The sequence below is a fragment of the Acipenser ruthenus genome, chromosome 6 (genome assembly GCF_902713425.1).
Source record: "Acipenser ruthenus chromosome 6, fAciRut3.2 maternal haplotype, whole genome shotgun sequence".
NCBI lineage: Eukaryota > Metazoa > Chordata > Actinopteri > Acipenseriformes > Acipenseridae > Acipenser > Acipenser ruthenus.
Genome location: NC_081194.1, coordinates 43,007,894 through 43,035,494, shown reverse-complemented (window position 1 = coordinate 43,035,494; position 27,601 = coordinate 43,007,894). Strand labels below are relative to the sequence as shown.

The window sequence follows — 27,601 nt, the reverse complement described above, 5'->3', positions numbered from 1 at the left end:
ATACAGAAACACTGTCATGAAGACAGCCAAACAGCCTCCATATACCTTGAGATTATAATGGAATAAACTTGTGCTGAAGAAGGTCCTTAGCAGGCTTCAACACAATTGATTCTCTAGAGATATACATTATGACAAACTCAAAAGTGTGACACAAATACAGATGTACCTTTTATACAGCCTCCATCACTACATCCCTTAGCAGAGCTATGCATTCACAGCAGGGGATAATACATGCCAGTGTGGTTACAAAAAGGAGGAATTTGAAGAGATTTTGTTAATTATATTGCATTCTTACACTCTAGCTAGGATTGCAAATGTCCAGTTTCAGAATTCTTTACATCTTGGACTATTGGTGTCACAATCTTTTTTTTTTAGTTTTTAAATCAAAAGTACAAAATGTAAATATCTGAAATTCCTTGTTGGCAGACATATCTTATGTGCTGCAAGAAGCTCCAATTGTAATACACTTAGAAACACAGAAAAGTGTCTTCTAATCCAACATGCTGATGAATGCAATCACAGCATATCCCACTTTTGTCGTATCATTGTAAGCTGGTAACACTGTGCTTAGTGCTCTTTACCTTGCTCTGTTTTATCATTTTGAAATCTGCCTTACATTTTAAGTACATTTAGATCCTTACTTATAAAGCATTTACACTGGTGCTAAGTTTACACTTTTCTTTCTTCACAACCATGGCCAGCTATTTACCTGTTACAGGACTACCACAGTGCAAAAAAGGGTACAATCCTGTTTTTTTCTGACCTGCTTTGAATTAGCAGCACTTTACTAGTTCAAACAGCTGAGTGTAAGGATATTGGGAAATGAATTAACTTGCACCCAGATTAGAGCCTCTGTACTGCATTTTAGTTCTACTTATCCCATGATGCACTTTGAGTTGCCACAGACAGTTTTTGAGTTGCCATAGTACTGACACATCAAGACCATTTTTATGAAACAGCACAAAAAACGTGCATTAGCCTTGCAGAAAAAGTGGAGGTACTGAAATAATGCACAACTGTACTATAAAAAAAATAATAATATTGCTGCAGATTTCAACATTCCTGTGAACACTTTGTCAACCATTCAGAAAAACGGGAATATAATAATACAGGCCTATGAATAGCAACATGAATGCAAGTCATCAGATTTCAATTTGCTCAATACCCTGATGTTGAGGAAGCCTTACTTGCAGCCTTACTGCAGATCTCAAATGCAGTTCATTTGCAATGTATACTGTTAAAAAGTTCACTGACATATTTTCATTAAAATGCACAGTACTTTTAAATGTATACTATTTTTTACTGTACTGTTGTTAATTTCTGTGTTTCTGTAACTTCACTAAAAACTGATAGTATGTTTTTGGCTTAGACTCTTGATAATAACAATTACTGATAATTTTTTTTTTTTTTTTGCTGGTCCCTGGAAATTCATATTAACGAGAGTTGACTGTATAATGATAGTCACTATGAATAAAAGTATTATACAGTCCTATTAAATTTCTATTTGTTCCTACATGCAAGTTGAAAAAATGAAAACTCACTGCGCTGAACTTAATGCACTGAAGTCCAATGAAAATGGAAAAGCACAATAGTTTATTTAGCCTAAAGATGGTACAGATTTTACTACACAAATTGTGGTGTGGAAAATCAAAGTCATACAGTGTATTTTATGGACATTTGCCATAATTTGTGTGCTATGAGAATAGTCTGGCATTTTTAATTTTTTTTTTTTAATGTTCTGTATGTGCTCATAACTGAATACATCCATATACAGTACATGCTCCCTCTCTATTTTGCCATGACTTACACATCAAAATAACATGAAATATTGAAAACAAAGTGAATTAGTTAAGACCCTTATCCAGTAAAATGTAGTATGACTTTCCTGTCATTACAGATATCATAGCTTGCAGCTAACTTGAGATAGAGGAATTGCTAATCTAAAAGAAACAACCATGCTGAATTACCATTTCTCTATGAAGTAGCTTTTACAGTAATTCATTATATCTAGAATGTATACCGTGTACTCTCTGAGCAGGTAGCTAATTGTTACACTGAGATTTTTTTTAAAGGGATTGTTCTCATGACACTACTGCCTAAATCTGCAGTATTGATCAAATACTATCTGCCACTTTTACAGACTGCATACATTGATTTGATTTGCACCTGCTAGAATGAATTTAAAAAAAAAAAGAAAATGAAGGGGAATGATGAAAAAACAAAACAATATTAAGATGAAAACCTATATTTGTGATATGAAGACTAGTGGTGGTTAATAAAGATTGTAATGCTATTCTTTTTTCTCTCCAATGTACAATTAAATGGTTATGATTTCCATTACACAAGAGTAGATGTTAAAACTTCATGCTGATTTGAACTCGGCTCTCGCCAAGATAAGCACCAACTAAGACGTAGCATTACAGTAAACTAATGTGATCCATCTGTGTCTCCATCCATTTGCTTTTTTTTTTTATTCTGGAATAAATCTGAAATTTTATCAATAATTTTTTATCATGTTTTGAAGGCAAAATAAACATCTATCTACAAATCAATTCTAAAAAAAAGAATACAAAATAAAACACATTTATACAATAACAACTGCAGTTTTTACTTTACAGATTAATTGTGTAAAGTAGCTGTCTTCTAATTCAAATGTTCTTATTTCATGAAATGTGAGAACAGGTTTAAGTTGTTTGAGTTCATATCATCTTATAATCAGAAAACAAGTAACAGCAACTATTGTACTGAGAAATATTCAAACCAAGAAGACAGACCATTAATTGCTTGGCATCTACATCCAAAACAATTACCAACAATACTTGAAATAAGAACAGAACAAAATAACTTTGATTAGGAAAAGTAGAAAATGCTAATATTTTTATTAGTTATATTGCCTCTTTTACCATTCATCTGATTTATTCTAAATGTATTAAGTAAACCTAAATGCAATGACTGCCTTTACTTTTCTTATAATTGCATAACCAGATTGAACATAATTCATCTGGAGCATTGAGTTAATAATGGAATTCAAGTTTGATGTATTCAGTCTGGAACCATATATAACAGAATTCAAATCAATTGCCTTTTACAATTTTAAAGAGATATCTCTTTGTTTTTTAATTCTCACACGTGAAAGATGCATGCATTATGGTAACTATGCACTTGATTTTAACAGTATTCTTTTCATTACTCAACGCAAAATAGTTAAACACCTTATTTATTTTATTGCTGCATTTCAGACCATGATGGAAGACACTGAATATATAATTAGAACATTCCAAATTTCTGCTGTTTATTTCCTTTACAAGAAGTTGAACTCACATAAGCCTTGTGCTTTGGCTCGCTTTTTTCTAGTTACCAACAACCGCTCTTCCTAGGACCGACGTGTTTTCAATCCAACTTTTTGAAGCAGAATGTGGTGACCAGGAAATGAAAGGAGAGATGAATATTTTTTTTTACCCAACAGCTTTGAGAAAAACAAAATTCATCTTAGTGTTTGTGTATTTCATATAGTGAAACCTACTAAATAAATGGTAATAAATATTAGGCGGGATAAACTGGAATTATTTTGCTAGCTCTATATACCTGAAGAAATGTAAGAATGATCTCTCAGGAGAACACCTCCTGTTGAAACTCAGCTTGCTACTGAGTCCTTCTGTGAGCCAACCACACCTTCAACTGTAGCAGGTGATTGAAATGTAATATTGAAAATGAACAAAAGTTAAAGGCAATTTTTGTTAATGATAACAAAACAAAACAATGTTAACATACTTTCTTACTGAGAAAAAATGCCACCAAGAAACGAATCATGTTTTATTTTTACATTTCTTCTAAGAAAAACGTGGAAGTAGTTAAGAGAAAAATGAATGTGACACCATTTCAGACAGAATCCTATCCGAGTTGCCTTTCCTCACTTTGTCAGAACTGAATGCCAACTTGTTTTTACGAATCCAAAGTTTCTCTGCATTTTTTTCTCCGAGAGAAAAAAAATATAACAAGCCAGATGAAGCAGTACCCGCCTGGGGCCAGTTGCCTTTCCAGCAGCGGTAAGGCTGTTACTGGGCTTGCAGTACCATTTGTTCCATTACACAATCTCCCGAAGCCTTTTTACAGAGAGCTAAAACAACTGTTTGTACCAAAGCGACACATGGCTCTCAATTCCTACTCTCTGCTAATCCAGACGCTCCAACCATCTTTCTTTAAGTTGCCATATGGTTGGCAGAAGCCTGTAGATTTAGCAGCACATCTGCTTATACATTACTTTTTTCATTAAAGGGCCACGTTATCTTATTATTATAATTTTTTTTTTTCTACATGTTAGTAGCCAAAGGGGGTAAAAGAAATGCCACTGGATATGTAGACAGAGAAGTGCAGTTGAAACAACAAGTGAAAACAAAATAACAAGCCCTAATTCAGCAGTTGATTAACACAGGAGTTCACTAATCATTGAATAATATATCAACTTACAATTCAGACAGCTTGCTGTCTATTGTCATGGCTTGTTTTCTTTATAAATTGAAAAGTATTATTTAATATAATTTATCAAATAAAAAGGCATAAGGACAATACAGGGACCATGCTCTAATATTTAAAATGTAAAAGAATGCGACTGAGAAAGAAATAAGAAAAAAACATTTGTTTAAATTATGGAGTTGTTAATAGGTTATATCTGGATGTAACCTAATGTTTCCAGTAATCTTGTAAAACTGTTTTATTAGTTACTTTGTAAAAATGTAAACAAGACTTCTAAACCACACAGATATAGTAACTCTAATAAGTAGTATACTAAATATTGTTCTTATTGTACTATGTGGGTAAATTGAACAAATAGTAAGTAAAGATGCCTAATAAAACCACACATCCATATTATTTCTTTATAATAGTTTTTCAAATCTACTAAACATGGCACTGTTAATGTACATTCTCAAATATGTGTTTATCTTCTGAAAATACATTTCCTTATAAAAGCTTACCACTGTAAATCTTTACAGTAATTTTCCCCATGGTTATACTACACATTTACCATAGTCTATTATGGTGTCCTGTGTCTTTTAATATGCTTTACATTCCCCCTGGGCTTTACAATGCTTACCTGTGCTTCACCATGCATTCACTATGCTTTATTAAACTTTGCTATGCTTTTACTATGGTAAACATTTAGGGTTGTGCTGGTGTCCCTGTTTCTGCAATAGAACTACAATTGCTATACAATTTTAGTAAACATTACCTTATAGGTAGCAACAGAACATGTTATTATAGGTCATACATCTAAAAAATGTTTAATGAACAATAAAACATTTGATTTAAAAGAACAAAAAACCATCCCCTTTCCTGTTAAAATCAATCCGTGCATGTCAAAGTTTTGCAGGTGGTTCGGTAAGTACTTAATCTATTCAAAATGTTACTATCCAGAAGACAATGTCGGTTTGGATAATTATTTAGATTCTTGTGAAAATATGATACTACTGGAGTTGAAAAACGTTGATAATTTTGAGTGTAAACTGCTTAGATTGTATGTGTATAGATATTAGTTTTCTGGGGAGGTGCCTGGCTAGTGCTGGATACTATACATGTATTTGTTTATGTAGAATATTTGATATTTTCAAGGTTTTTGGATAATACCGACAACAGTCTGTTAGATTAACTTTCTTCATTTCTGGTTTCACTTCTCATCTGAAGACGAGACCTTTGTGGTCTCAAAGCCAGTGTATTTTATACACACATGCGTATCTGCAGTGTTAAGGTCACAGTAATAATAGATTTGAAGATGTGGTACTGTTTATTAGATTAACTATGATATAACATCGGCTGATCCTATTAAAATTATAAATATTTTGTTCAATTTGTGCCTTTTCTTTACTTTACAGCCATTTAAAGTTACTGTTAAAAAATAAAAAAGCAACATTTTCAGAAGTCTGACTTTCATACATTTTTAGGTTTCAACTGTAGGATAAATGTTTTAGTTATACATTTGTAATTATGCCCCATTTGAACTCGATGGGTATGTAATACCAAGTTAACAATACCTGGATAAGGGCGTCTGCTAAGAAATATAATAATAATAATAATAATAATAATAATAATAATAATAATACATTTTCTTGGAAAAGGGAAAATATTTTATAGTCATTCAAAATAACGGTGGTGTTTATAAAAAGTCAAATGTTACGTCCATAACATTTTCTTGGTAAAATGTTTATAAAAGTTGTATACTACATTATATTTTTTTCAAACTTTCTCTGCAAACCGTTTCTTAATATTAATTGCCGAAATTAGCGTTATGGACGTGACATCCTAAGTAACAATAAGCTTGATGAGATTGCAAATAAAACTTACCATGCACAAGCAAAATACAAATCACTTATCGTTGCACATTGTCATGCCATTATATTAACAGATCACAACACCAGAAAATCCTGTCACTCACTTATATGGGGTTTAAAATGAATTTAAAATTGTGTTAACACTGCCCTTTGTAAATTGTCTAACAACATCGTGCATTTAAAAAAAGTTAGTGGCAAGGTGTTAAAAACACGTGTATAAAACAGGCAAGGTATAATTCGAAATGTTGTATAATATTTGTTTTAAGATTGCCCAAATACATAGTTTACCTTTAAACTGAAAAACCTTCAGTCTTGGTAATTTATGATGTCACAGAAACCCTAGATGGAATTATTTTCCTGTAACTCACTGAAGCCCACCTATTATTCTATATACAGTATATATAAAGATAAAGACAATTATGAAGCTTAATTTAGGTAGTTTTAGATGTACAGTATTTCCAAAAGATGTACTGGGAATTTGCTGAAGCCTACCTTATAAGATATCACATGCACAGAATTTTGTGTTAAAACTCCTGTGATGCTTGGCTTTACTTCTGCAGCACATCAATAAATCAAGCTGCTTGTGTTTCTTGTGCCCTGTAATGTAGCAGCAGTTCACAGCACAGATTGCACCACCAATTATAGTTCAACAGAAAGAAAAGGTGGCTGTAAATTAAACCTATTTTCACCTGCTCATTATCACATACACCTTAGCCTTAACCCCTCTACAGATACATTGTTCACAAATCTCTTGCTTTAAGTTTTTTACAAATTTTACAACAAAACAAGTCCCTGGGGTTCTAAATGTAGAACTCTGCAAAACACACCGAATTCCTGTTAGCACACAGAACTTGGGTTAATTTTTATGTAGTCTATCATCACCTATAGAAAAGCAACCTCTTAAGGACCATTTTATATTTTGTCTCTATTTTATGCTCTAGTATAGTATTTAACAAAAAATAGCAAAAATAGAAATAATCAACATGATGCAATGTCAAAAATATATCTGTGCTGTAATATCTTATGATCAATTCCAGATTAAAACTGAATTCCTTGGTGGTGTGGCTTACTACGGTATGATTTTCAACAGTTTAGCCTTATGTAGGTTCTACTCTTTCAGGAGGCAGTAGTTTTACCTGTAGGGACACAAGCTTCTGCCTACATGGAAAACCTACTTGCCCTCAAAACAATACATTGAAGGAAGGGGGAATTTGAAAAGGGGATTGCCTTTTTTGGTGTTCTTGTTATACTGATAACATATTTGAGCGTAAATGCGCATTTCAAAACCGCACATGATGTACATATTAAAGAATGGAACCTAAAAAGCCTTGGAACAAACTCAGTCTACAACCTTCTTTACCAATAACAAAGCAAAACAAGGCAGTATATTAAAACAGAAAAAAAAATCGAAATGGATTTTATTGAATCCGTTTCAACCTAACATAGATTCTGAAACAAAACCTTAAAAACCCTAAAAATTAAACCATTAAAAAGCCTTTTAATGTGCAAAAATCCGATCATTATTTAGCTGGTAGTCCATCTTGGATTTACTATGCACTCTGAATTAACTTTAAGTTTCAATAGTTAATTTTATTTATTTATTTTTTTAAATTGTTATTTAAATAAAATAAAGCAAACATGAGCAGCATTGTTTTGTTAAAATAGCAAATGGATGACGTGGTTGTACAATAAGTGCCCCTAAAAACACCATCTCTCCCAGTAAAACGCCTGTCAGTCGAAGTGGAAGGCACTAATTGAGCAGCTGCCCCAGTGCAGTAAGTCCGTACTGCAACAAAACATGTAGGGGCCATTTAAAAGGGTTTTTAAAATATGATCATTAAATGTATGAGTGCCCCGATGATCCAAACTGCCCCATCAAGTCACAAGAGAAATATATAATGAAATGTCCAAAGAATCCACCAGCTTCTATCTTTATCCATGAACTGGACTATATGCAACCATTGTGAGTGATAACAATGTCTGGTATACTTGCAGACAATTAAGAAAATATTAAATTGGTAACATAATGGCAACAATGTGTTTTAAAACCACTTTTGTATACTCATTTTACAGAGAAGCGCATATGCAATGTTGTTATAATGGAGGACTATATTTTGTAGAACATTCACTTTAGAGTGCTTATGTGGAAGGATACATAAAACTAAATTAATTGTGCTGTAACACTGAAGTATGAAAGCAATAAGATCCTCCACATCGGGCATTACCAGGCATTATGGACTGCTATTACAACCAAACGGTCCATGCTGCCTAATAATGGCCTCTGTGTCAGGTCTTATTGCCTACAATAAGACCTGATTTTTTCAGCTGCAACCACTTTGTGCTGTCAAAAGGGCTGCGACAGTACGTGTCCTTCGTACAGCAAATAGTGAAGCTGCACAGCTTTTATAGCTGTCTGCACCTGACGTATCGCATTCATCAGCGACAGAAGTATGAACCAGGATTTAGATTTTCCACGATTCTGAAACAGCATGTGTGACAGAGAGTGAATGAATCCAAATCAACAATCTCCCTCCCAACTTGTGAGGGTGCTGTGAAACAGGAACAGTGTGCCCTGGACTGGATGGTCATTCCAGGGTCAGTCGGAAGCCAGCCATCCAGGAAGGGGGCAGAGTCATGGTACCAGAAGTCATCGCCCTGGTATGGCAAGTGATGTATCAGTCATGGATTGGAGGAGATGTGACTGAACTATCTATCGGAGGGGGCCTGAGTATTTTAGGGGACGTAATCTGTTCCTTTTCAGTAACCACATCAAAGGACCCGTGAGTGTTTCGTGTTTTGTTTGTTTGATTTGCTAACTGTTTAGCTGGGAGCTGTCGCTACAAGCCAGCACTAAACTCGGACTACACTACACCACTATTTCACTAACTGTTTGTCTTTTACCACACCTGCACAAGACCACTCACTATTGGGAGAAGTGACCGTGTCTGTGTTGTGTGTTAATTATTAGTGTCTTATTGTTTCTAGACTGAAAACCTTGTTTTGCACAGAGCGATACACATTGCTGTGTAGCACCCATGCTTATTATTTTAGTGTTGTTGACACGCAACCCAGCCAAATAAAGGAGCTGTTTTATTGAACTTCCACTGTCTTGTGTCTGTTATTCCTGAGCAATGCACCAACTACACCTGCGCAAGGCAAGCCACTTTACCACAGCATATTGTAAAGAAAGCCACTTCTGTCTTTACAGAAAACAGCTCACTCACGATTTCTTTTGTATTTTAGCTGTCACCCATTTTCATGCTTGCTCAGCTACAAATCTAATTCACTGACCTACATAGCTACACATAAATGCTGTGTGCATACACAACCAAACAATTTATAGAGACTTGCAGATTTGTATTTTCAGAGCACGACCTACTGCATTTTGATAGAAATAAAGGAAGTGCCTAATCAAATGTGTTTTTACATCCATTTCCAAGATTTCACAGACTTTATTCAAATTCACTATTTTCACAAGTTCCGTGCCCTCCGTGACAAAATCGTAGCCTTAAGTATAATTAAAAGAACAAAAGTACCTTAGTAACAAATTGACAGTTATTTATATTTAATGTACTACTCTGATGAAGTAATACTTAGGGATAAGCAGTCTTTAGACATGAGCAGCTTCTTGCCAGGCTGTGAGTAATAAAACAGATTGTTAGTGTTATCAAATTTGCTGTGCAGAATCAGTAGATCTGCCCAAACCAATTCTCCCCTGTTGCAATTCGCCTCTGGATAGTTGTTTGACAAAGATTTATATTGATTTTTAGTGCAGTGAATATTTGTTTCTTAATAGCAGTATGTCATTTGCAGTTTTGTTTTTCTCAATTTAAATTTTAGTAGTTTTAAATACATTTGTATGTATGCATTACGCACTACAAAGAGATACTCTTGCAATTAAAAACATTTTTTTTTTTTTAAATATGCATAAAGGTATAAACCCTCCAAAAAGTATTGAGACTGATCAGTACTTAATGCCCACTTAACCCACTCAGATGTCTTATTAACACTAAAGGCAGGATTCTACATTTGTGAAAAAATGAGAAGAGTTTAGGGGTACCAGTGCACTTGTGTGATGAATTGCTCATTAAACTTTGCTTCAATTTGAAAAGGACAATTATCTATTAGTAGATATTTAGTAAGCACGGGACTGAGGAGGAACAAATCCTCCCCTAGTATTTCTGCATTATCTGCTCCAATATCTGTTTGAGGATAATTTGTAGTTGGATTTTGAAAGAGCATCGTGTTTTACTGGAGATTTACTTCAAACTATTTTGTTGAGGATTACAATGTAATAAATTGCATTATTTAGTATCTTGATACATACATTGCATACCCCTGTAACTGGATATTGCTTTTGGAAATCAATGCAAAATAAAAAAATTGAAATATATCGGGACTATAAATCAAGTATACCTTTTCCACTGAAAATATTCCTTTAACGCAGAAGGTTTAAATGTGTACTCTTTTAAACATAGATTTACAGCCTTATCTGCAATCCAGACTGAAGTAGGATCCAGTTGTGTATTACCATAAATACTAACACTTGTTGACTAGATGGCAACTATACTAGAAAAGAAGCGCTACATATACAGTAGCAGACAAAAGTATTTGGGCAGTTAAAAAAAACACAAAAGAAAGTGATGTCTATCATTTCTATTTGTGCTATTGAAATATATCAATTAAAGTAGAAATTCAGCTTAATAATAAAAAAATAAATGTTCACATAACATGCATAAAATGAAAAACAACATGCAAAAACTAATTTTGCCTTTGGCTAATGACCGAATGTCTCGCTTTCGTGCATTGTAAGGCTTCAGGAATCCTGTGTAACTCCAAGTGTCACAAGAGTCTACCGTGCTGCTATAAGTAACTAAATATATCTATTTAGTGCCTGTATTTGCACTTTTTGTGTCATAACCAAAGTGTGATTTTCTGTTGAAAATGATTTAATTTTGCTATATTTCATCAAATTACTATGTATTTGGAGTACAATATCCTTCAACACCATTGTGAATTGTTTTACACACAAATTTACTGGAATGTTGGTTGTTCTACATAAGTGGATCACAGTATTGTTCAGTACCATGTTCAATTGCTCAAATCTGCATAACTGTAAGCTCATTAATGTTTATTTTGTCAATGGAACATGTGTATGCAGAAATTATATATATATAATTATATTATTATATTATTATTATTATTATTTATTTTTTAGCAGACGCCCTTATCCAGGGCGACTTACAATTATTACAAGATATCACATTATTTTTACATACAATTACATGATTCTTTCATTACCCATTTATACAGTTGGGTTTTTACTGGAGCAATCTATGTAAAGTATCTTGCTCAAGGGTACAGCAGCAGTGTCCCACCTGGGATTGAACCCACGACCCTCCAGTCAAGAGTCCAGAGCCCTAACCACTACTCCACACTGCTGCGATATATTGTTCAAAATTAATGTTTTTTGTTAATGGTAAATTTGTATGCAGAAATACATATATTTATTCGACATCAACATTTTTTGTTAATGGAAAATGTGTATGCAGAAATAAAACATTCTTCGACAAAATAATAATGATTTTGTTAATTGACAATTGACAATAAATATGAAGGAATAAATACATTCTTTGATATACCTGCATTTACCAATACGCTTTGATTAACCGGTAAATGTCGGAAAAGCAATGTATTTCTTCATAATTTCTGACATTTACCATCTTATATGGTAAATGTTGACATTTACCGGTAAAACTTAATATTGACTGAATTCGGACTATCGCAGTAACATGTATATTAAAAAAATATTAATACAAAAACAATATTGTAAATGGTTGCAAACATTATAAAAAGTATGAAAAAAAGAAAAAAAAAACTGCTGAAACTTTTATCCAGAACTTCAGAATAAATCTAAAGAAACTTACAGATCAGCCTGTACCATGCCAGTCACAGCTGGACTGTGTTTGATCGAAATACCAGTGAAATATTAATGTAATGGTCTTTTTAGTCTAATAGTTTTTTAGGTGTACACTATCTGCCAAAACCCAAATAAAAAGACTAATGATTCATGTTCACAGGTTGCTGACACTTGTAATGAAACAGCACATTAAATCTGTTGCCTTTCTGAAAAAAAGGCATTTCAAAACTTGCCACAATTACTTGTTGTATATCTTTGCACATTTTTCTCTCTCTCTCTCAATAAAACCTTGTCCTTTTTAGGAATCTACATTAGCACCACATTTTCAGAGGTTTACCACTTGAGCTACAATATTGGTCAGCTTGCAGTCATTTCAACTGCTGTTCATGCAGTTTTTGCATTATCACAAATGGAATGTCATTTTTACAGCTTTTGTCATTACTTTTTCCCCCTCCCCCAAAATAAGTTTTTACAGTATGTCATTAACAGGCCACAATTTAAATGTTATTATCATTTAGTCAGTTTTATACATTTTAGGTGATTTTCTGTGTTTATATGAACTGTTTGTTATAAACAAGGTGCACAGTACACTGGGTTACAGTGTTCAATATGAGATACCAAGAAATGTTATCCAGGACTGCTCATGCTTCATGTTATAGATCCAGAAGATTTTTAAACAAAACACACACATTTAGAATTATAAGTTGTTGGAAGGCTTTAGTCATTATTTATTGGTCTCCTGTTTCTGTCCTCTATTGGTTCTCCTAAACAGGGGCTACTATTTACAGGATACAAGGATACAAAAAGATATATTAATATGCCCCAATAAGTTAATTTGTATTCAAACACTTTCAACACATACTGATAGTAGAGTAGAATTTGGAAGTTTGTTCGTTTCTGATCAGAACAGTTAAGAACATGTGAACATTCCCTTAATGACAGGTCTGATTCTGGCACTGGTGGGCAGCTGCTATGCCCTCTTGTGGTGCCATGTCCACTTGTGACATACAGCACCCTGTCCTATATTCATGGCTCTTTGTTTTATGTGTTTGTTTTAAGTCTGTTAATCACGTAAACTAATATGATATGACAGTGCTACACTATGAAACTGAACTCACTTTTTGTGTTCAGTTTGAATTGAAAATAAGGAGCTTTTTTTTTTTTTTTTTTTTTTTTTACATTATCATTTTTCAGGTTATGGGAGAAAAAACTAAAGTGATCTTGTTTCACAATCAGTGCTTTTCCAAGAGTTTAATTAAGAAACGGAGTCGGCTCAATATAACTTTAACCCTTTTCACCGTCCACGGGCCCGACATTCTCAAGAGAATATCTCCGGAATACATATGGAATGGTTTGCATGTACTGCACATTAAATCAGTAGGTGTGTTAAAGTGCCTCTAACTGAACAACTGTAATAGGTAGAAACACATATATAAAATGAAAATATGTGTCAAGGTTCCCAATGCCATAACTTTGTTATTGTTTGTCTGTTTCACACCAAATTTGGCACTTATGCTCAGAAGCAATACAAGTTTCATTTTGCAGTGTAATTTTATCCTTGAGCTCTTTTGTTCTCAATGAGTAACAAAATAAATGAGAATTTTTTGTTATGCGTTTTTGTATGGGGGTAGTTTTTATAATATATATTAATAACAAACATGTGCTAGCAAGAAAGAGAATTTTGTGGCCTTTCATTTGATGTGTGTTACATGCTTGTAATCCTTATGAATGGATAACATACAAATAGGCAAAACAAGGCAAAATCAGGCTTGAGTTTAAAAGGTGAGACATCACATGCCCTAAAATAAAAAATGAAAATGAAGAACTGAAGAATACCTTAACATATCTGCCTTTTATAACATTTAAGGGCAAAAGTTGTTTTAAAATTAACAGGTTACATAAGGTTTCAGTGAAGAACCCAGTCTGTTAAAATAACATAATTTCCCTCTAAAAGGTGAGTTAATTATTATGCTATTTTGTACACTTTAAAATCGCTTTTGCATGTGGATGCTTTAAGTTGAAAAGGCACAATATAACATGATTTCTCAAATCCAGAAAGCAAACAAGTTAGCAGGCATTTAAATACAGAAAAATGATAACAAATCAAACAAATGATTTTAATTATAACAAGGTAAAGTTAAAAATGCCTTTTTTATTTGTACTTTAAATGCTGATGCTTACAATATGCTTATTTCATGGTTTACCTTTACATCTAAATAAAAAATTCTGCTACATTTCCAGTAAAATGTCTGGGTGTTTACCAGATAGTACTTTAAACTGCATTGTACTATTATAGTTTTGGAATATATTTTATTTTTTAATGAGGAGTTCCAGGCAGCGTGTTTTTAAAAGTAGGTGTTTGACAATATGTAGTGTTAATTTTGGATGGTAGGATGTCTGTTTTTAACAGAATCTGTATAAGAAGTTCAGAGAGCTGCATCGATACCCCCACATAAACCCACATGCATACACCCACGAAACAAACGTGTATTACAAGTCAGCAAAGAAGAAACATGGTGGGGGTCACTGAGAAAAAAATACATTTGCTGGAGTACAGTACTATGATTTACAGCTTGCTACTGAAGAAGTTTTTGAAGGAAGGATTTCTTAACATGTTGAAACTCGACAAATAAATCAACGAAACTACTTGAAATGTTAGAAATTACCACTGTGTCCTCATATCTTAATTGTGAGTACCAACACTTTTCCTAGACTCTCATCACTCACTCAAGCCAGATGTCAGTGTCTACCAGGTGCTTAAAATTGCAAATGGACACTACCTAACAATTCAAGAAAACAAAACAATTCAACATATGAAATTGATTAACAATAGATTGTTACAACCACTAGTGCTTCAATAATATAAGCATTAGATGAATACTTTATACCTACAGAATTTGCAAAATATTAAGTTTTGTATTACATTTGTTTTAATTATATTTTATTACTGTATCTGTCCTCATGGATATTTGGCATGTTTAAAAAAATGATCAGAAAATTTACCCAGTCTCTGAGCAAACCTGAGCTATTTGGAATTCCTGTAATGAGGCCACTAAAATATGACCCCATGGTGTACCGGCCTCATTATCCTTATAATGGTAACTTTATTAAACATGTCAAATATTCATGGAGTGCAGAAAATGTAACAAACAATGATTTAATAAGACGAAGACTACCTGTTCATGTTGTGTGGAGTTCATTCTTCATAGAATGATGAACTCCACACAACATGAACTGCCGGTCTCCATGTTGCTTGGGTCAGGAGAAAGAACCATATCTCTTTCCCAGAAATCATTGTTATAATGGAGTTCACCATACGAGGCAAGAAGTCATATTTAGCATACAGTGTGTATAGATCCTTGCAAATATGAAGCCATTACCACAAATATTGTCTGAAATATAAGCGTTTGACAATGTGGCAGTGGTAGCTTTGTAAAATGAGTGAAACAAAAGTTTTAAATTGTCTTTTATAATACCCACAATCTAATATGACCCGGAGAATCATTGAATACATTTGTGTATGTCAGACATTTTAGGTCACTAGTCAAAGTAAACAGTGCTATTTGAGTATTCAAATGACTGAAGACATTACATCAGAATCTTAAGTGCTTTATGAGAAATTGTCAGTTGAAGTGGCAGCAGGACCAGCAGCGCTGGAATGCCAAGTACATGTGCTTTTCCCTCACAGGAATGCTTTATGATATCGGTCCACATCGTAAAAACACTCGCACAGTTTGACACAATTCTGAAATTTTCTGCTTGAAAGAGACTCTGGAATTCAGATGTTAAGAACAAAAACAAACAAACAAACAAAAAAAACCCTGCTACCTATACACAGTGTCTATTCAGAATCTTTTTCTTTTCTTTCTGGACATATATGAAATGTACAAAGTAGATGATCATCGCAGGACATAATTCAAGTTTGTAGAGAGAAGCATTTTAGTTTTTTGTTTTGTTTTATCAGGTATTGTCAGTAGAAATGGAAAACTCTTGTTAATAAAATGTTACCCTACTGACAGTGTACCTTCTTGCTATCGCTTTCACAGACCTCATACTGATCTCTTTTGTTTACATCCACTGAATGCAATTCACTTAAACATACTGCAGAAACAGTGAATCTCATTAGTGTGGAGCAGCGGGGGGCTTGTACAACATTGTAGAGTAAATCTCTCAATGAAGCACAGAAAACTTTCAAAAATATTCTATATTCATAATAGCCTCCAAAAGTAGCTTCATTCTGTATAATGTGATAGAAAGATGTTTAATTAAATCAGATGTCTAAAACCTCATAGAATGCAATTTCTAACAGGAAGGATAATTATGGTTTAATGCAAATACTTAAGAGCCTTTGAGTATATCCTTTTATACATTTCATTTTTCCAACACTTTGTAAGTTAGGTATAAAGGTAAGAGATTACATAAAACTGCTCCATCCTATCTCCAGACTATCATTTCTCCTTACTCCCCCTCTCGTCCCCTTTGCTCCTCCACCACCGGCAGATTAGCTGTACCCTTCTCCGCTCCCCCGCTTCCAGAGCCCGCTCCTTCTCCACCCTTGACCCTCAGTGGTGGAACAACCTACCCATAGATATCAAGACTGCTCAGTCCCTGACCACCTTCCGGCACCTCCTCACCTGTTCAGATAGCATCTGTAAACCTCAACGCTCGACTATACTGGACTATATAGCACCCAGTTGTTCCAGTACTTGCATCAGCTTGTACTTGCAATGAACTGCTCCATACTTTGCTGTATTCTACAACTGCTCTTAATTATAACTTCTTCCAGTATCTTGTATTTGATTTTACTCTTATAGGTATCCATATTCACGTTTTTTTGTAAGTGCTCTTACTGGACTTTACTCAGATAAGTAAATATTTTTACTATAAGTTAACTGCTCTTATTTGAACTCGCTCTTAAATGCAATTATTTACTGTATTCTTTATTTTGCTCTTATTTGAATTTGATCTTGTGCTACTGATTTTATTGTACTTATATAACTGTTGTTATCTGTAATGTGATATTCTGTAGTGTGATATTTTATAATGTGATATTTTGTAACAATTGTAAGTCGCCCCAGATAAGGGCGTCTGCTAATAAATAAATAAATAAATAATAAACATTCATTGAGTTAATGAAATACAAGGATGGCTGAATAACACACAAGACCTGAAACCTATAAAAGTGTTTAATTACAATTTGTAATAACTGTCTCATTGTGTAATACACCATGCACTATTTTATTTCAAAATGTGGCAGGGCCTTATTACAAATTGTACAATGGGATTTTAGAACACAATAGTGCTTACTTACCTTTGTTTCATTCTCTCGTGCATCCGCCCATGCTGAATACACTGCGCTTCCATCTCGTCACTGCGAGACTGCAGTTTCTCCAGAGTATCCCGGAGGTACATGTTCTCCTGGGAAAGCTGGCCAATTTCTGACCTAAACAGTACAAACTATTAGTGTTTTTTCTGAATCAAAACGTATTAGTTGAAGAAAAGAGCAGTTAAAGATTCAGCACTGAATAAGAACTCTGTTAAACTGTTTACTTAAAGGCCTTGTTTACCCTTTATTTGGATACATGCAGTTTGGACATTAGAATGTACTAAACAAACTTGCGTCATACCATATTATATAATAGTATATTGCAGGGACAGACTTGTAGCGCATGAATAGTGATGTCACACCTAAGAATAGGGCGCAGAACTTGCTTATACTGTAGCAATCGCTCTTACTAATCCACCAATCAGCTGTTTTCACCTTGTTACCTTGCCATTCACATAAAAGGCAGCACTTTACTGTAGTAAAAGCTTAACAGATCGATCAAATCAACTGTTTGCACCTCGTTACTGAGCGATTACCTCTGTACTGTACCAAGGCTATTTGTCAAACTGTCGGGTTTACAGTTTGAAAAAACAGCAGTGACTGCAACAGCAACATGGCTGGAAAGAGAAAAGCGATGAGCATTGGCACAAAAATTCAGTGTGTAAATAAAATCTCTGTTAGATACTGTGCGCTTGCTAAAGCATGCTTGGAACTTTGTCAATCAGCAAACAATGTAATATTGCTTCAGAAAAAGCTGGGTTTTCTGTAGTTCAGGAGGAAATTACAACCGAACCTGAAACACGGACAACACCAGAGGGTATGTCAGAGGAAGAATTCTCAGTTGTGTCACCTTGGTGACCAGGACGCTCTGCCTGAAGCAGACACGCTGCGGCGTGCTATGGAGTAGCATCCAGATATAAAGCCGAATTGGGAAAATGCTGACAAAGTTTGCTGTCCATATTTGCAAAAACAGACTGTCCAGATGCAGAGTTCTTCGCTGGAAACAATTTGCAGTAGTATAGCTTACCTGTTCTGTACATTTCTGCACTTGCATTACTTTTTTGCACTTACTTTTTATCACATTTATATATATATATATATATTTTTTATTATTAGTGTAATGCGTGTCTTAAAGATTTTTAAACGCATACACAAGTGTTTGTTTTGTTTACTGTACCGGTGACTGGGGGACATTTTTGAATATCAGGTTATTGTGTGGGAGTTTGTACCGTCCATCGCTTACTAATCACGTTACCACAAACGCGCCCGTTCTAAGTGGTGACTGTATAGTACTTGTTTAGTTTGAAACTTTAGTTTAATTAGTTGGTTATTGTTTAGTTTGTCTTGAGAGGATATACTCAATCTTATACACTATATATATATATATATATATATATATATATATATATATATATATATATATATATATATATATATATATATATGAGCTTCATCATCAGCTTTTTCCCAGCTGCGCTTAAGTACAAATCGCAGTCTCTCAGCCTCTGGCAAGTAAATTAAAATTTTTGCACAACCAGATCCCAATTAAACTGGTATTTTCTTGTTGTTTAACAGCTATGTCGAGCCTGATGATCAACAATATATACACTGTATGTGTTTGCAGTGCAATGTTACTTGAATTTGCACCAATCATTTTTTTTTTTCTTTAGACAAATTTGCTTGCAGGGAAATATGATTTTGCTGGGACATTAGGCAGAAAGAAAATAGCCTGAAGATACAAACAGAAGTACATTTGTGATTAAGTAACTTGAGATAGTTCAGTCTTATGAAATCTTTATAACACAGAAATGTATTTGCCACACTTACAGTTGAACAAGGAGGGCACTACCCGGCCTAACTAAGCTTGCCTAAGGAAGCCATACTATAACTTTAGCCTAGTTTCCACATGCTCGCTTTAGCAGGCGATCTGCCTGTCCCTTGACAGACCATGCGCGTTAACATGGCTAACACAGATTTTACACAAGGCCAAGAGTGTCACACATTCATATTACTGTATAGGAGGCATTTGTTAGGAAATTTCACAATTATTATCATTTCATTTTAAATGTAATAGGTAGAATTGTGTCTATACTTCAGTGAAAATGGCATGTTATGATTCGTTTATGTTAATACATTTTAGTTGCTTTAACCAACATTTTTACGTTATTTTCAAAAATGTTAACTTGCACTTAGCCTTGTCATAAAATAGAATGTTTGAATTGGTTATATTACTAGGCACACTTGCCGTTTGAGAGTAAAGCACAGAACAAGGGAAAATGAAACATCACATGTTTACTATAATTATATTAGTCCAGCGTATAGTGTTTTGTGAATACAAAATGTGTATAAAATGTCCACATGTATAAAATGTTGATGATAAAGACTGACTGCCATTTCGTTAATTTAAAAAGAGCTCTTTGTGAGCCAAAGCTATGAAAACCAACATTTCTACACGTGCAGTATTCTTGGATTTTTGACTTGTAAAATATCGGGGAATCATGGGTCGGAATCCACCCTTGGCTGGATGGATGGATGGATGTACATATATACTTATTTACTAGTGTTTTCACCATTTCCCTGTCGCCACACACATGTATTGTGCTGCATGGGAATGTTTATAATAATGACAACAATAATAATAATATTTCTACTTGCCTGTTCTTCTCTGTGACACGTTCCAGCTTTGTACCCAGGATTCGGCACTCATCCTTCAGTTTGCCTATCAAAGTATTTTGTGAATTTAACAAGGCCTCCAGTTCATTAACTATAAATGGAGAAAGGAAATATGAGATTTGAACATTTCTATAGAATTTTACATATTTCATATTGTACACAACCCTCCAGTATCAGGACAGCTAAATAACTACTGGGCATTTGTTGGCCATTTCACCTAACACCCACTTTTGCTTACTGGTATTATGTATGTTTAAATGATGATACATTTTAGACACCTTGTAGCAGGGCGATTGCCCTGCACGTGTGTTTAGTGTTGGTATAATTTGTATGGGGAAATGGGTTTATTGTGTGTCGTTTTGGAGTTGATTTGTTTAATTGAATTATTGTTTTACAGACGGGCGCTCGATTGAGACTTGCTGCCTGCTAGGCTTGGTTGAGGGGAAGGGCAGCAGGTGATTGGCTGTGCTGGACCTCAATCAGCAGGTGGGCGGTTCTTGACCGAGTGTCCGTCAGTTTAAAAGCATCCGCGGGAGATGGTTCGAGGCGACTGTAACGCCATGCCAGAGGGGAGCGGCGTGTACTCGGGAGGAGAGGGTCCGCGCTGCAGGAACGACAGCTACACAACCCTGAGACTGCAAGCGGTGCTTGTGAAGGCAATGCCCAGCCAAGGCCATATGAAACAGCACGAGTCGTTGTATGAATACCGGCTCATGAGTAGGTTAGTTAGGGGATTGTGATCCCATGTGATGTATAGCGAGGGTTACGTAGTGTAGCCGGTTCCTGGAGCGGGACGCCTCGTTTATAAGGCTAGCGCTCGCCCTCTGGGGCACCTTTTATTTGTAGTATTTGTACTGTGTTTTATTTTGCCTTTTGTACAGCTTGCTGTATGTGTCCTCTGTGCGTTACCATGGCTGGTAACGTCACATGACCACCTTTACTTTCTTTTCTGTTTGTGTTAATAAATCCTGTGCGCCTGTGCCAGCGTTTCAAATCCACCCCCAGTTGTCTCTCTGTAGTTTGTAAACAGCGGCTATCCACGCAAGTGACGTATGACCCGGTCACACACCGTCAATAGCAAACAGTGTAAATCTTACCTGATTGGTTTAGGTTTTGAAATCTCAAAGTAAAGGAAAGAAATGTGTTTTTTTCACCTTTCTGTATGTCTTATGTTCAAAGGCCTAGACAGTCAGAAAGTTTACTTTTCATTGATGATACAAACATGAATCAGTTAGTTTGAAAAAGGGTATCAATAAAAAAAAACCCTGTTCAACTGATGTTTTGAATGTGGCAGTGTTTCTAAATCAATCAAAAGAAAAATAAATCACACATAATATGTCTTCTTCAATTACTATACTTAAATGTGCATTTCCAACTTAAAATTCATATTTGTATTCCATTTTTAACAGGTTTCAAAATGCTGGACATTATATTTTCTGAAATCGTTGTTTTTTAAAGGGAAATAAAACAAAAAATCTTCAGAGTATGAGTATTGTGATTAGTATTTATGTTTACCGGAACATTTATACTTCTTAAAAATGTAGAAAGATTGTGCTTCACCGATTAGTATTCAATTATACAACTAGTTAAAATCTTCAAAATTCATGAGCAACACAGCGCTCTGAGCAGAACTCTCCATAGGCAGAATCAGCAGCCGTCTGCTTTGTCCACTATACTTTTGTGCTATGAGGGAATCTTAATGGAAACATTCACCAAATAATTACATTTAGCCAACCTCGAGAGTAAAAAAAAAAAAAGAAAAATAAAATTTAAAAAAGAGATGACGCTCGAGTTACATCTGCAGTGAACCAAGATGGCCACAATTAGGTAAGTAAAATTGGAACGTTTCTGTAATAGCATTTTGAAATCTTACAAAGTCGTTATAAAAAAAGTTTTTAATGCAATGTGCATTTAATTATGGTAAGTGATGCACGATATCCAAAACATTAGTATTGCCCATCCTTAACTACCTTTAAAGGCCACCCACTGGTGTGGTACTTCTTGTAAACCCATGTAATAATAAAAAAGGACAAGATCGAGTAGAATTTTTTCAGAAATAACAGTGCTGCAATCATACAATCATGTTATTTTGAACTATATACAGTAAATACAGTCTCAGACAAAATATTGGCAACCTACACTTAATATAAGATAATTCAAGAAAACATGTTAAATACAAGCAAGCATTTAGTGAACATTAGCCACTAATTAATATGACAGAAATACACAATTTATGATACTTTAACAAAAAATATTTATAAAAACAATTCAGCAATTTCAAATATTTGTTCATGACAAAAGTATTGGTACCTTTACATTAAAAGTCTAAAAAAAATTAATATAACTAATTAAAAAATGTATCCATTGATTGAAAACCATTAAACACTAACTAAGCTGCATTATAAAATCAATAGCCAGGAAAAGAGATAATTATTTCCAACATCTGTTGAAGAAAAACATTTTGGCAAGCAGATGACGGTCAAGACAAAGGAGTTGGATGCAGATGACAACAAAGGAAAAAGCTACAGAACAGTAATAAAAAAATATGGAATACCAAAATCCACCAATCAGAGCAATAATCAAGAAGTACCACAGAAGAAATTAAACTGAAATGCTTGAAAGAAGTGGACATCCAAAGAAAATGACGGGTACAACAAACAGAGAATCGTGCAATCAACTAAAAGCCAAGGACTTAAAGAAAGATTTAGGAGAATAGTGCAGAATTTGCTTAAACTGCATTATTCTCCTACTGTAGACATTCATTACATGTAGGTCTATTAATTAAATTAGCCATGTGCTCCCTCAGTGCTTTCTTCCACAGCAATATGTAAGAATCTAAAACATGCTACATTAAAAACCGGAGCAATACATCAATAGCTGCCATCTTTCAATATGGCTTGCAGGATATTGTAAACATCCGGTTCACACACCATATAAACGAGCCGACTGCACTTGTAAACTGCATTGTGAACACAAACAGACTTGGTCCTGATAAAAACGGAAAGGGACCAAAAAAAAACAAAAACTTTAATTTGCAACCAAACCAACTTGGTCCCTTTAGTCACTGATAACTGTGAAAAGCATTGATACATTGTTTCAAACGAAACAAACCAGACCGAGTCCGGACCCAGTGTGAATGCAGCCTTAGAAGCGTCAAGCATAATAGCGCACGAAAGAACTGTACAAAGGACACAGAAGAGTTGTGTACACGTAGATCTCACTGCAAACCACTTTTAAATCAGCCAAGAAATATAAACAGGAATCTGGAGCATTCAACAAAATTCTCTGGTCCAGAGTCTAAAATATAACTTTTCCCCAAAAATATACCAGCCTTCAGTGAAGAAAACATTGTACCTACAGTTAAACATGGAGGTGGTTTGATCATGATAAGGGGATGTTTTAGGAGTTCAGGGACTGGAGACATTCATGTGACTGACGATCGAATGAATGCAGCCATGTATCAAAACATTCTACAATGATACCATCTGCTCGTAGGATGATTGGCTTCCAACATGACAATGACCCAAAGCATACGGCTAAGTCAACTCTTAAATTCTTGAAGAAGAAAACGAAGGTAAAAGTTCTGGAATGGCCATCGTAACCACCAGATCTCCATCCAATAGAAATGTTTTGGATTGATCTGAAAAAAAAAAACTGTTGCCAAGCATTGTGTATCCAATCTGTCTGAGATGAAGGCAATATGCAAGACAGAATGGGACCAGATTTCACCAAGATGTAACATACTGGTTAAGAATTATCATAAACGTCTGAAAGCTGTAATAAAAGCAAAAGGAGGACACACGAAATACAAAAGCAGGGGTGCCAATACTTTTGTCTAGTGCTTTTTTGTTTGTTTTTAATAAAGATTGTTTGTTAAACAGAAATTATGTATTTTGGTCTTCGTCATATTAATTAGTGGCTAATGTTCACTAAATGCATGTATTTAACATGTTTTCTTAAATTAGCGCAGGGTTGCAATACTTGTGTCTGTGACTGTATGAAGAAATAATGTAATTAATAAAGAGTCAATGAATATCTTCAAAGGTATTAATACAATTATTCTTATGTTAAAATACTACTACTCTGCTACTGACAGCTGATTTTAAGCAATTTAGGGAACAAAAGGAATACATTGTTAGCCTTCTTCGAAAAACACCAAAACACAATTTATTTTTAGCACAGCACATGCATATTAGCGAACTAACTACCACTACAGGATATTGGTATGATAAGCAAGATGTACAGACTCTATAGGCAATGTCAGGCAAGCCTATTATCCTTGGAGGGATATGATTAGTGAGCTACTGCTCTAGTGGATTAGTACACTGAGCCAATATAATGACAAAATAACGTGCTGTGAAAAAGTTGTGCGAAAGAATCCCAATTAGTTTAAGTCCTTTGAACATGGCAAAGTGTGCTGGCCAGTGAACAAAATAAAGGTTTAAATACAAATAAAACCTGGGACCTGGCAATCCTGTCTTAAATAATGACAAAAAACTCTGTTTAAAAAAAAAAGATGATTTAGTCTGTCAGAGTGGCCATTACATGCTTAGAGAAGGAAGTGCTCTGTGGTATTAATGACTAATTCCTGAAGCCTGGTGTATTTCCTGCTGTTCTTCTGATGCCATTTCTCTTTAGACAACATGTGTGCCCACAAAACCCAGCCTTTGTTTTTCTCACTTTGTTCTGGCATTGGCATGCTTTAAGTTTCTCGAACACAGGTAAATAAACTCATAATCCAGATGGTGCAACAGATGTGAGAGCAGCATTCTGAAATCAACAGACACTAGGCAGCACTTCCCATTTTCTCTTTTAAATGCTAACTAATATGTAATTCGGAATCTCCAGTGTAGTGAGCATCTGCTCCCTTTGGCCAGCCAAAGGTTACAGGTGTTCCTGATGTCATTTCTCAGTGAGGTGTGGGCCCCAGCTCTGAGAGCAAGGTGTCTTGGCATGGCCTGCACTGCTGACCACCTACCGCTCTTCTCATGCAGAGCCTCCATTTGCTGCATCTTCTGTATCAGCTCTTGCTCACGGTGTTGGGCCTGGAAGGTCAAGGCCTTCACGTCGTCACTGCGGCAGCGGACAGCAGCCTCTTTCTCCAGCCTGAAAAATAATACAAAATAATTAGAGCCTCGTGCAAGAGCAGGCAGAGGTGTTGCAGCTGAACAGTCGGGCACTGGCGGTGCCAAAAGTAGCAGATTCAGGCACCTAGTCAGAGAGCAGCCAGTTTACCAGGCAGTTAAAACGTGCAGTCTGACATGACATTTGTCCCCTTACCTCTTTGTGTAGTGCACAAGACATACTGGCATGATTTGAACTGACTATACTAAATAAATAAATAAGACATGAAATTCAGAAATTGAAAAAAACCTTTGTTGAAATGGATGAATAATCAAGCAACTAATTTTCAAACTGCAAGGGGTCCCCCTAGTGGCTCACCTAGTAAAAGCACGGCTGCATGGTATGCAGGGTGAGTCTTAAAGTCAGGGGAGCGCAGGTTCACGGCCTGGCTGTGTGAAGTCACAGGTTTTCGCTGGGGATTCTGGAGGGAGCACTACATTGGCTCTGGCGTTCCCTGTAGGGAGGCAAAACTATCAGGGACTGTTTCTCCTCATCGCGCTACAGTGGACCATACCGGCCAGGCGCCTAGTGAGCTCAGGCAGTCAATCTGCAGGGCTGACCTTTGTCCTGCAGAGGCCGGTAGCTCACTGACATCCGCTCTCGAGTTCCCTAGTGTAAAAGAGGAAGCTGGTTTGGTCGTGAGATTGGAGGACGCCCACTGAACCTTCCGTTCTCCTGAGCTGTGTGGGGAATAGCTGCGGCGAGGGGGAAAAAAAAAAATTGGACATTCTAAACTGGGGAGAAAATTGGCATAAAATAATTGGCACTCTAAATTGAAAACAAAACAAAAGAATGTGACATGCATGTATCCTTAATTAAAATATTTCATACTGACAAATATTATGAAGACATTGAGATTAATGTGTCTCATTAAATGTGTCAGTATTTCTAAATGAAGCACTTTTGAGTGCTTCATAGTTATGGATGATATATCCAAGTAACATTTGTCACAAAGTTTCCCATATGCGTATGTGGCAACACAGGACTGCACCCAATGCATTGATTGGGTAACACATTATTAAACATCTGAGCCAATTCTAAAGAATTCTACTGACGTCATTCCTAGAAATAGTTGAGGTAGGTTAGAGATGGGGTGGGGGTTTACAATACTAGAACATTTTTTGGTTCTGAAGCCACACCACTGAGTCCCCTAAGTGGGTACTATTGAAGATGTTGACTATTTTATTGTGCATACCATAGCCTTTTCAACTCCTGCACTTGAAACATCATGCAGGTTTCCATGAGCAGTGGCCAAAATGGCCAAATGCTACAGAATTACTGAAATGGTAGAGTTAAATGAAATTTGGAAACTGGCCTTATTAAATACACATCTACCAATGCTTGTTTGTAATTGAACTGATGATACTGATTTCCTACAGAGTAACTGTACCACACACCTTTTCTATATTGTATTAACACCACTGAAATGCAAAATGACTTTTGGTGTGTGAGCGTGCTATGTTAAAGAGCAGAATAAGCTCATTCTTAAGCCCCTTTCACACTGACATGCTCTACCTGGGTTGCGACCCGGTGTCATGCGCGTATGCAATGCCCCGGAAGCAGCTTGCTACGGACTCTTCTATCCAAGCTTCACTGGATTGAATCGTCGGCCCAAATGTTGATTAGAGCATATTTGTCTTCATCCCTACTAAATCTCTAACCCTTTCCGGTCCATTGTCGGACTGGGTCCGACATCATTATAGCAACGCAAAAAACGTGTTTCTAGTAGTTTTTTCTCTGGAAAAAGCCGAGAAAACCATTCAATTGCCGAGTGGGAGCGACAAGAGCCGAGACAAGTCGAAAAAAAAAAAAGAAAAAGGCGTATCTCATGAATAGTAATACATGGTATCTGGTATCAGATAACGGGGCGGGTCGTAAGTAAACAAGTTGGCTGACTGAATCAGCGCACAGAAAACACTGACATTTGCAGAGCTTTTTTGAGATGTTATAGTAATAAAATCTCTATCGCTATCTCTGTTCCTCTGGAATCTACCACACTCTCTCCCTCTTCCTCCGCTAAGAACCTCGGAGTCACCCTGGACCCCTGCCTCTCTTATTCCATTGGCACGCACTTGCCGATTCTTCCAGAGCAACATCCGAAGAATCCGACCCTTCCTCACCAACTACGCTACCCAGCTCTTGGTCCAGGCCCTGGTACTCTCCCGCCTAGACTACTGCAACTCCCTCCTGGCTGGCCTCCCTGCATCCGCCACCCGTCCGCTCCAGCTCATCCAG

At 35.6% G+C, this 27,601-nt stretch overlaps 1 protein-coding gene across 2 annotated transcripts in view; it reads right to left on the bottom strand.

Moving 5' to 3' along the window:
- Window positions 1-27,601, bottom strand: part of LOC117410903 (serologically defined colon cancer antigen 8 homolog) — a 139,609-nt gene that overhangs the window by 47,096 nt on the left and 64,912 nt on the right. For both annotated transcript variants that reach the window (XM_034017842.3, XM_034017843.3), the window contains exons 14-16: window positions 25,221-25,348; window positions 20,225-20,333; window positions 17,555-17,686 (exon numbers count right to left, since the gene is read on the bottom strand). In XM_034017842.3, the coding sequence (XP_033873733.2) occupies window positions 17,555-17,686; window positions 20,225-20,333; window positions 25,221-25,348 (369 nt within the window). The remainder of the gene's footprint in view (window positions 1-17,554; window positions 17,687-20,224; window positions 20,334-25,220; window positions 25,349-27,601) is intronic.